The 10516-nt window shown below is 36.5% G+C and overlaps 1 protein-coding gene across 1 annotated transcript; it reads right to left on the bottom strand.

Annotated features, from left to right (window-relative positions):
* Positions 1-241: 241 nt before the first annotated feature.
* On the bottom strand, positions 242-5753 carry LOC139890443 (D-glycerate 3-kinase, chloroplastic). The gene is made up of 13 exons (XM_071873321.1): positions 5670-5753; positions 4816-4993; positions 3857-4242; positions 2829-2908; positions 2681-2732; positions 2199-2240; positions 2019-2097; positions 1904-1935; positions 1745-1813; positions 1410-1484; positions 1209-1325; positions 1080-1130; positions 242-582 (listed from the first exon to the last, which is right to left on the bottom strand). The coding sequence occupies exons 1-13, from the start codon at positions 5751-5753 to the stop codon at positions 439-441; spliced, it is 1389 nt and encodes a 462-aa protein (XP_071729422.1). The 3' UTR covers positions 242-438.
* Between the last annotated feature and the right edge of the window lie 4763 nt (positions 5754-10516).

The following is a 10516-nucleotide window of genomic DNA, read 5'->3' as shown; positions in this document are numbered from 1 at the left end:
TATGAACAGTATCATATATGTGTGTATATGTCTATATGTGTGTGTGCTACTTATGCATACAGACTAAGCGTTACTCACTAAAATATGAACAATATCATATATTATGTGTGTGTATGGGTGTATGGGTGTGTGTGAGCAACACATAGACACAGATACACAGATATATGTATGTGTATAAACAATATCATATATATGTGTGTGTATGGGTGTATGGGTGTGTGTGAGTAACACACAGACACAGATACACACACACACACACACACACACACACACATAGTTGACCTTATTAAGCAGTGTGTATGTAGCATGCCTTTCATTTACACAGAACTGGATAAAAAGAATGGAACTATCACTATAATTATGTAGACTTATACCATATACAAGTTGAAGACTTTGAACCAAAAGTAAAAATGAACCAGTAACAGTAGTTACGTCTATCTAGCCGGCCAGAATAGGATTTCTTTCTTCATCAATTTCAACAATGAGAGTGCGGTTAGATTCGGATCCCTTTGGTCCTTCAGTGTAGAGTGTAGGGAGGTACGCATTGTACGCTGGCAAATATCTCGACACAAAATCCATCACCTGCAATTTCGATCACCAAAAAGGACATCCTAGTTCACAAACACTCTACTTGAGCATATTATTAGCATTACAGGTTGCAATTTTGCGTGACTGATGTATAAACTATGCCCGACAATCGAAACCCAAATCTTTAAAAAGAGGTCCATTGGGTCCTTTTCAAACCCGACCCAACCCGACCCGATTTCCAGGTATAAAACTTATACATGTTATGCTTTATATAGCTCACAGGCTAAGCGGGTCAAATCATAAAAGTTAGCCTTAAAGGAACATGTATTACTAATGCATTACACATCTAAACCATGTTATTCTGAAAGTCAGATTATTCTCGAAATAATATACAAAAAACCGCTGTCTTTGTTAGAAAGTTTTGATGTCAATATGACCTGTTTTAAGTTTTTGACTCGTACAATATCACCGGTTTTGACCGTTACCCTACCCACCCATTTTGCCATCTTTATTAGTATGACTAGAATCAAGGTGAATATATTGATGCATACCTCCTCATCAGTCATTCCTGGGTTTCCAGCTTCTCTCATTTGAATCTCTGCCTGCAAGATTTTTCCAAATAATATCTCACCTCATTTGACCATAAAAACGTGCAGAATGATTTGAAGATTATCACAAACCTGTAACCGCCATTGGAACACACAACTTGGGTCTTTGATTTTGATTATAATCCATGATTTCACGAACTTGTCCCATGCATCATAATATGCCTCTAGATTCTTATTCACTATTTCTAGCTGCGAATGTATATTTTTTAGGTCATGTACAGTTTTCGCAGGAAAAAAAAACATGAATGGTGATGCTAGTGGTAAGTGACTAACCTGTGGATCGACAGCTTTGACCACTTCAGTTGGGACGGGCTTAAAACCAAGCATCCAGCCCTCAAACAGAACTACCTACATGATGAAGCATGAAATGACACATGTAACTATCAAATTCAGGTTGGGTCCTTCAATAAATGTAATATTTTGGGTGACTCTTGACCCTTGTTGATCCATTTGACCAGTTCCACTTTTTTGTTAAATTTTTCTCCGACCTATTTAGGGTTTAGAACAACCGAAATGACCCGTACATGAGTAAAATGATAAAGAACAATCACAAGTGAGGCTAAATAGGCATAGCAGCAGACCATAAATTGCTAGTGACTTTAACTTACTGATAAAGGTCCTTCAACTTCAGGCCACGTCGAAGGATCAGCTCTGTCACCTCTACCATTGTATGCAGACTGCACAGGGGAGAATCTCAAAATCATAATTAAAAAGATTGAAAGAAAATCAGTAAAAAAAAGAAATATGTATGTATGATTTGTACTTACTTTATCATATCTGGGAAGCTTCATCTTCATACCTGTGTTCTAAAAGTTAGTTCAATATATGTTATCAAGCAATATATAGAATATACATGCGGGATAAAACAGGAGTCAATAATACCTTCTTTGGTCAATTTACCAACAGCTGTTAGTGTTTCAACAGATAAAGATAGATCATGACTTCCAGCATTTCCCCGAAACTGTGGGTAAAGAATAAGCCTCCTATTAACTAGTTACTCGAACAGTGAAACCAATTCTGCTTTGTTAAAACTCTTACTAATATAAAGTGGATAACTCGTACCTCTAAAAGAGCATTCCCAGGATTCTTTTCTCTTAGTTTAGCCTAAAATAAAATTAGAACTGCATTAGGCATCAGATAAAACAAAGATGACGAAGCAGAGATGGAGCTAAGAGAGGGCTAAGATTTTCTCCAGAAAAAGAAAGAAAGAAACTGATTAAATACTTAACATATTTTGTGTATGTTAACATATCTATCTATATATATTATAAATTTCAAAACTTTAATAAACTATTATAGATCTGGCAAGTATCAAACAAGATTTTTGTGAAGGGGCGCGATAATTCTTCAAAATTATCAAAAAAAATATGAGGCCAACACTATTTGAGAAAAGAAATTTTAAATTAACCCAGCTCCAAGAATTTGTAGTTAGTAGAGGCATCAAAGTGCAAGCACAGTATATAAATTATTAGTTCAACAATTATCATCTCCAATATGCAAAATTGCAATCAGTACAGAAAAACGGAACTCCATTTGAGTATCACCTGATTGTCATGAGTTAGATAGAAATCGTCTATCGAAATAGTTGCAGACTTCCTGAGACATATAACATGTCAAAAACTCTGAAATTTCTATGGAATATTTGACCATAAAGACATTTCTATTGTATTATATTATTACTCTGCACTCTACCTTCCTGAAGTTTTAAACAAATAGTCTAGAGCGAAGACAAGTGTAGTCTTTCCACAACCTTGGGGAGCACTAAAACCAATCTGCATAAAAACAGAGAATGTTGTCACCCAGCAGCTTAGTCTGCATCAGCGAAAAACTCAAGCAAATATCCAAAGTTTGTCTAAGGAAATTTTAGGAACATAAAATTCAGGAGAGGAAACTATTCAAGGTAGCAATATGGATAGGGAGGGGGTTAGTAAAATTCCGAAATGGGTTATGGTCAAAAGAGGCCAACTTTATGCAAGTTAAAACGGTCTGGGATGGGTTGGGTTGACCCGGCAACATATTTTGTTCATTTTAATTATAGCACTTTATGAATGATCACGTACCATTACAAAACTTACTGTTATAACAAAATTTATTTTCTTTGTTAGCAAATCAGTTTAGAAGATTATAAACTTTCAAACAACCTAAAATTTTAGCCTTGTAGAAAGACATAACCCACATTCAAGTAAATGGGTTCACATTGTTTGAATTCACAATAGATGCAATCCAGGGGGAGTTTAGGTTAAAGCCCGTGGGGTCACGGGACACCACTAGTTTAAAATTTTTACGTAGAAAATACTTTTTAAATTTTATAGGACACCACTAAATTTAACTACAAGACTCCATATATTTTTTGAACCTATAGTTTTTCCTTTGTATTGTATAGGATTCCACTAAATTTAACTACTCGGATCACATATATTTTTCAAATTTGTAGTTTTTTTAAGGTAAGCAACCAATAAATTAACATTCAAATATAATTAGTACTAAAAAAAATTTCGGGACCCCATTGAGATCTAATCCTGAAATCGCCACTGATGCAATCACATCATGAATTTCAACAGCATATACAACCAAGTGACCAACTACTTAAAAAGGTCCCTTTTTGTACGGAAGGAATTGTAGTCTTTTTATCCAACTATTTCCATCTTTGTAAGGTTATTGGTGCCTAATGGTGATGCTAAACAAACAACCACAGAACAATAAAAAAAATTAGAAAGTACCACTAAAGGAGGGATGTCATCTCCATCTTTATACGCGGACCTATGATCAGATATTTGTCGTTCACACCACAAGAAGACTGGGATATAGTAATGATAAATTCTAGCTTTTTGGGGTGTCGTCAGGTTTAGCTCATTGATGTTGAACAGTTTACACACATGAAACCCGTTCTCTAACCACTTGTCTATAGACTCACCTATGGACTCTCGGGTGAATCCAAGTTTGTCTATAAGGGGACCTGAACATATAAAATCAAAGAGGTCCTTCACAGAAGCAATTTCGGCAGCTGTAGTTGAAAACCCGGAATGTAATGGACCATGTCTCCTTTCTTTGTTGGCTATACTGTTCTTATAGGTTTTGGTGTCTTGCATCCATGAACATCCATGCCCTGCATTAATAAGCTAGCTCTAAAATTAATGCTAATGAAATGTACCATTAGGTATCCACATGGTCAATCAAGACTACAAGTCAATAAGTAAATTGACATTTCAATATTTTGAGAATGTTAGGTTAGGTATGCACATAGTCAATCAGGCGTATTGATATATCCACTATCTAAATTACTTCTTCCACCATAAACTGTGTATTAGTTGGTTGTACTGTACAACTAAATAATGCATATGTTTGGTGGAAGAAGTAATTTGGATGGTGGATATATCATTTCCCGCGTACTCATCAGTTTATGTTAATAACTGCAACTAGTCAACTGGTATCAATTGGAGTGTTAGGAACCGGGCTTACTAACATGGGCCATTTTGCTATTAATATGTCCATGCTCCTATCAACAAGTCAATATGTGAATTGACATTTCAAAATTTTTGATAATCTTATAATCATACACACACATATAATAAATTGCATGTATGTAAATTAATGAACAGCAGAATAAAATGAATACACAATGATCATAATTCATAATGAAAACTAAAGTTTCAATTTCTCTTTCAAAAATTGACAGGACCTGATTTGAGAGGCAATTGAGAGGCGAATCGATGTAATCTGAAGGAGCTGGATGCATGATTAGTATTCCAGTCATATACGGCTGAAATTGACGGCGGAGATGACGTGATTAGAGGCGTCACCGGCCGCTGCAAAACGTCCATATTGACTAATAATTTATTGAGAGAAGATGAAATTAGCTAGTGAGTGAGTGAGTGAGTGAGTGAGTATTAAGAGAGAGATGGATGCAGGGCTCAGGAAACGGTTTCAAGTTATCTTAATTGTGGATTTTTGGGGTGTCTGTGTATGGACTGGACTCCCTACGCCAACTGGCACATATGTTTATCGTTATGTTCCCTTTTTTAAATTACATTATTTATAATTTATTTAATTATAATTATTAAACACACTTTTTTTATCCTCACACACCTATTTTAACATTTTACTCTTCTAATAATACTCAATTGGTGTGTGAGGATCAAAAAAATGTGTGTGAGAATCATCCCCCTTTATTTAATTATAATTATTATAATTTATATTATAATATTATAATATAATAATATTTTTTAATTAAAACTAATCCATTAATAATTAATAATTCTTATAAAAAAATAATAGTCATAATTTCTATCTCTATCTATCTCTATCTCTATCTATATTATAACAAAAGCAATGTTAGGAAAACAATTTTCATTAACTATGGGTATATGCATTTCGTTACACACTACGCAACGTCAGAAGAATTGACGGCATCGGTTCATTAACCGTTGGATCGGCTTAAAAACTGGATTGTGGGTTCATAAGAGGTTGATACACGATCTGACCTTTGGGATCTGTGATTAGAGATTAGAGCTTTCGTGCGAGAGATATTATTGCCTGAGGTCTGCTGTAGTTTAGTTCGTCGATTTCAGCACAGTTGAGAAGAAACGGGTGCTGCAGATTCGTTGGCCGTTGGATCATCGTAATTTTTAGATATCGGGTTCAAAACACTTCGATTTATGTTGAGACCGATTTTTGTGGTGATCAGATGAGTAGATTGGGAGATACATGTGTCTGAAGCTGCTGCTGAAATCGTACGAAATGAATAGTTGTTGGAGAGAGGTTCAGGATGAAGAGGCTCGGTGGAGAGTTGATCATGGAGAGTTGATCATGGAGAGTTCCTTGTGTCGAAAGTCTTCCAAACAATAAGATTGTTTGGCGGCGTGTCCCGATTGAGATAAAGTCGGGGGCAATAAGATGAAGATCAATAATCCACGTTCGAGGTTGAGATTTAAATAATTTGAATCAATGGAGGATGTGTTATATTTATTGATTCAAATTATTTAAATATTGTAAGAGTGTATTGGGTGGGAGTATTTTTTGAGAAGAAATATTTTGGTGGGAATTGTTTTGGAGGGAGTTTTGTGGAGTGAATTTTGGAGGAAAACTTTGTGGGGTTTTAGTATAAATATGTGTAGTAGTATGTAGAGAAAAGTGGAGGAGTTGGAGAAAAATATAGAGTTTATGAGAGTCGCCTTGATTCCGTCCCGTGAGATGGTGTTGGTAATTCAATCACGATAGGAGCGAATTCCTTTATTGTAATCTACCGTTTTAGAGAGGTGTTGAGAGATACGTGATAATACTCAAGAGTGTTGTAAAGAGCGTTCATTCTTGCAATATTATTCGTTCGTATATAGTGGAATTTATGTGGCCGTTGGTCCCGTAATTTTTATTCTTCCTTGAGAGGTTTTCCACGTAAAATGTTGTGTGCATATTACTTATACATGGTTGTGTGGTTCTTAATATAATGGGGATCGATTTCGAAAGTGATATGTGTGCCAACATTGCTAATAGCTTATGTTGAACTCCGTTTTTAATTTAATCAATTTCATAATCTATAGTATCTATTAAATATCTATAATGATGATGTAATAATTAAGAATTATCCAAGCTTAAAAAATCAAAAGTAAAAAGAAAAATTATGAGTCCACTATGATGATGTCATTAATATAATTAATTTTTTTAAATAAAAATATAACATGTTAATTATATAATACATGAAGCATTATGTACAACCTTATGATAAAACACCTCCATGATCATATGTACAATATTTGAAGCGTTATGTATAACTTTATGATAAAACACCTTCATGACTAAATTTACAAACTTTAAAACAAATTATACAATCTTCTACAAAACACCCAATGAACACATGTACAAATTTTGAAGCATATTGTACAATCTTTATATAATAACTAGATGGAGGTCCGAAGTAGCCCACTCCGTTGGGCCAGATAATCGGGATGAAAAACCGTAAAAAAAGAAAAAAAGAAAAAAACCACTAAAAGACGAAATAGGTGATATCGTGATACTATTCATTGGTGTTGGCTAATATAGTTATTATAAATATAAAAATAAATATAAATATAAATATAAATATAAATTGTATTTTAGTTTTTAAAAATATTATAAGAGGAATTTTTATTACTAATATGTAAGACCCGTGTAATTATTGTACATAATGTTTGTATGTGTAATTATATGACTAGAGTTGTGGAGTTCATGTTTCATACATTTTAAAAGGGGAAAATCATTGCTGAACTGGGGTCTGCGCGCCGCGCAGATGAGGCGCGCGCCGCGCAACACGGCTGCCAGCTATTCTTTGTTTTTATTTAAATTTAAACGTGGGTATTTTGGTAAATTCACATCAAGGCCGAGTTTAATGCTTGGTTCAGTAGTTTGGGAGCTCATTTACTCCCTTGTTCACCAACCTTATCACCTCCCAATTTATTTTAGTGAGAGAGTGAGTTTTAGAGAGGGAAAGCTCACTTTGAAGAGGAAGAAGAGGGTTTCTTGCTAAAGTCCAAGTTCTAAAGTTGTTCATCTCGTCATTTGCTACATTTTGATAGTTGTGGTATGCCTTAACTTTCAATTCTTGTTTTGATTTCGTGTATGGATTAGGGTTTGTGTGGAGATGAACATTAATACCCATTTTTGGGTGAATTGGGTGTTCTTGGGTAAATTGGGTCATGTAGGCTCAATAATGGGTTAGCTAGGGTTTTAAAAGTATTAATTGTTGTCATGAAACCCTAATTGGTTAATAATTGTTAGAACACCTTAAGGAAGAGTAAATGGGTGTGATTTGGGTATAAATGACCCAAAATGGGTGTATTGACTTTTATTGAGTCAAATGGGTCAAAATTGGACCAAGGTTGATAAATGGTTGTGTTTTGTGATAAAACCTAGTGATCTAATGTGTAGGAAGGCCTTGAGTGCCAAGCGTTAGGGTTTTTGTTGAAAATGACCCAATTTAGGGTTAAGTGTCCAAATGGGTCAAGATGACCTAGGATGGTGTGGGTTGTAAGATTAGACCAAGTTGATTGATTATATGCTTGTGAAAATAGGTACGTTACCTCGGAACTCAAGCTTGGTTTAATAATCACCGAAGGCATAAGGTGAGTGGAATGATTATGCGTATGTGTATATAATGTATTTATTTGTGTCGTATGAATGTGGCATTGTCGCGTTGCTTAAGACACCACATTGTAAAGAAGTGGATGTCGCGTTGTTTAAGACACCACATGGTAAAGAAGTGGATGTCGCGTTGTTTAAGACACCACAATGTATTGGAGTGGATGTCGCGTTGTTTAAGACACCACCCATCGTATTGAATGGCATGTGGAATCGTCGCGTTGTTTAAGACGCCACATTGGAAAGGGTGAGTGAGTCGCGTTGTTTAAGACATCACCCGGGGGATTAGTGACTACGCGTTGATTAAGTAGCACTAACGGATGTTGTGAACTCCAACGGTCTTGTATGTACCGTTTCCCTTGTTCGAATTGGTTAACCAAGGTTGCGTGAGTTATGTATTGAAAGTATTTATTTATGAATCGTATGCTTTTGTATTATTAGCTACTTGTGGATTTGCGGTTTATGGTATATGCATAATATTGTTGCATGATTGTCGAATTGTTAAACCGAGTATGATGTTGTGTAAGTGATGCAAGTAAGTAGATTATATATGTGTATGTATAATTATTGTGCTCACTAAGCTTTGCTTACCCTCTCGTTGTTTACCTTTTTTTATAGGTTCGTGTGTGGATAAGGGTAAGGGCATTACCTTGGATTGAGTTTCCCGCTTTGATGATTAGGAAGCGCTTTTGGTTATGGCTTGGAGTTTGACCGAGACTTGGGTAGTTTAACCCCAAACACCATGCTCGTTGTGTCGTTTGGCAATTAAACTTTTTGTGGTCGAAACTCTCATTTGTATTAAACTTGTATTTTTACACTTAATGGCATTTTGGGCACGTGTGGGCCCCACTTTGTAAAACTCGTTCATACCTTAGTTATGTGCTAGTTTTACATATATTAACGTACGGTTAAAAGCGTTTCGGTCAAATGTGTCGGGAAGCACCTCATCTTTTTCGCATTAAAGCGCACCGGGGACAGCCAGCTTTTGCGCGGCGCGCAAGGGCATTTGCGCGGCGCGCAGATGGTCAGTCAGCAAATTTTTTTTTTGCCACGAATTTACAATGGTTTTTGTCGTGTATTGGGTTGGGATGTTACAAGTGGTATCAGAGCATGGTCTAAGGGATTTAGGTGACTTGAGATAGGCGCCTAGACTTAGACTTTTGTGTGTGCATTGTGCGGGACTTGTAGGACTTTGGGTCGGACCGGGTCTTGGTTAGTACATAGGTTTATGTGAACTAATCATGCATTATTGGTTGTGTTGTATAGTAATCATCGAGCGAAATGGACATTGTACTAGCGCGTTAGCGCGACGTGCTCGCGTAGTAATGATTAGCTACCCTTACTACGGGTGCAAATCGTGTCAAACAAGCGATGTACGATGATCGTCGAGCGAGATGAGTATTGTCATGTCTTTCGTTTCGTTATTTAATCTATTCCGTTTTATAGAATGAGGACGCGAAACGGACACGACACCGAACTTGATAATGGGGGCACGAGCGAGGACCCCGAGTTCACGGCCAAGGTTGAGGCCATCTTTGAACGCCAAAAGGCGGAGTTTTGCGAGGATGTTAAGAAGATGTTGTTAGAAACGATTGACGAACACGTCGTCACTATGGTTAAGGAGCAAATTAAGATTGCTCTTCAAGAAGAAAATGTGGGAAGACGAGACTTTTTCTTCAAGAACTTTAAGGACGCTCAACCTCCTACTTTTGAGGGCGATCGGGACCCACTCAAGAGTGCCCGATTCATCTCCGATATGGAGGGGGCCTTCCGTACTTGTGAGTGTCCACCCGATAAGAAGACTAGGTACGGTTGTAGCATGTTAAGGGGTGACGCGAAATTGTGGTGGGATGCTAAGATCCAACTTTATGGTGAAGAACAATGTATGGACTTCACTTGGGATGAATTTAAAGCGGAGTTCTTCGATGAGTACCGAACTTCGGCCGATCTTACAAGGCTTAAGGACGAGTTACGCACCTTAAGGCAAGGGTCGATGGACTTGAACACTCTCAAATCCGTGTTCTTGTCCAAGACGCAATTTTGCCCGGAGTATGTCGGGAATGATAAAATGTTGAAAGAAGACTTCTATCGAACCTTGAATGACAGTTATCAAGAAAAGATTAGCGTAAATGTGGTAAAGAGCTTCGATGAGTTGTTTAATATGGCGAAAGGGTTTGAAGCGATTGTGTTGAGGAAGAGAAAGTTTGAAGGTTCTAGTCATTCAAATTTTTCAAGCAAGAAGTCAAACTTTTCAAAGAAGGGTGCAACCG

This window comes from Rutidosis leptorrhynchoides, chromosome 2, assembly GCF_046630445.1.
Source record: "Rutidosis leptorrhynchoides isolate AG116_Rl617_1_P2 chromosome 2, CSIRO_AGI_Rlap_v1, whole genome shotgun sequence".
NCBI classification, from domain to species: domain Eukaryota; kingdom Viridiplantae; phylum Streptophyta; class Magnoliopsida; order Asterales; family Asteraceae; genus Rutidosis; species Rutidosis leptorrhynchoides.
The sequence above is the reverse complement of the archived record's forward strand: the minus strand, read 5'-3'. Positions and strand labels throughout refer to the sequence as shown.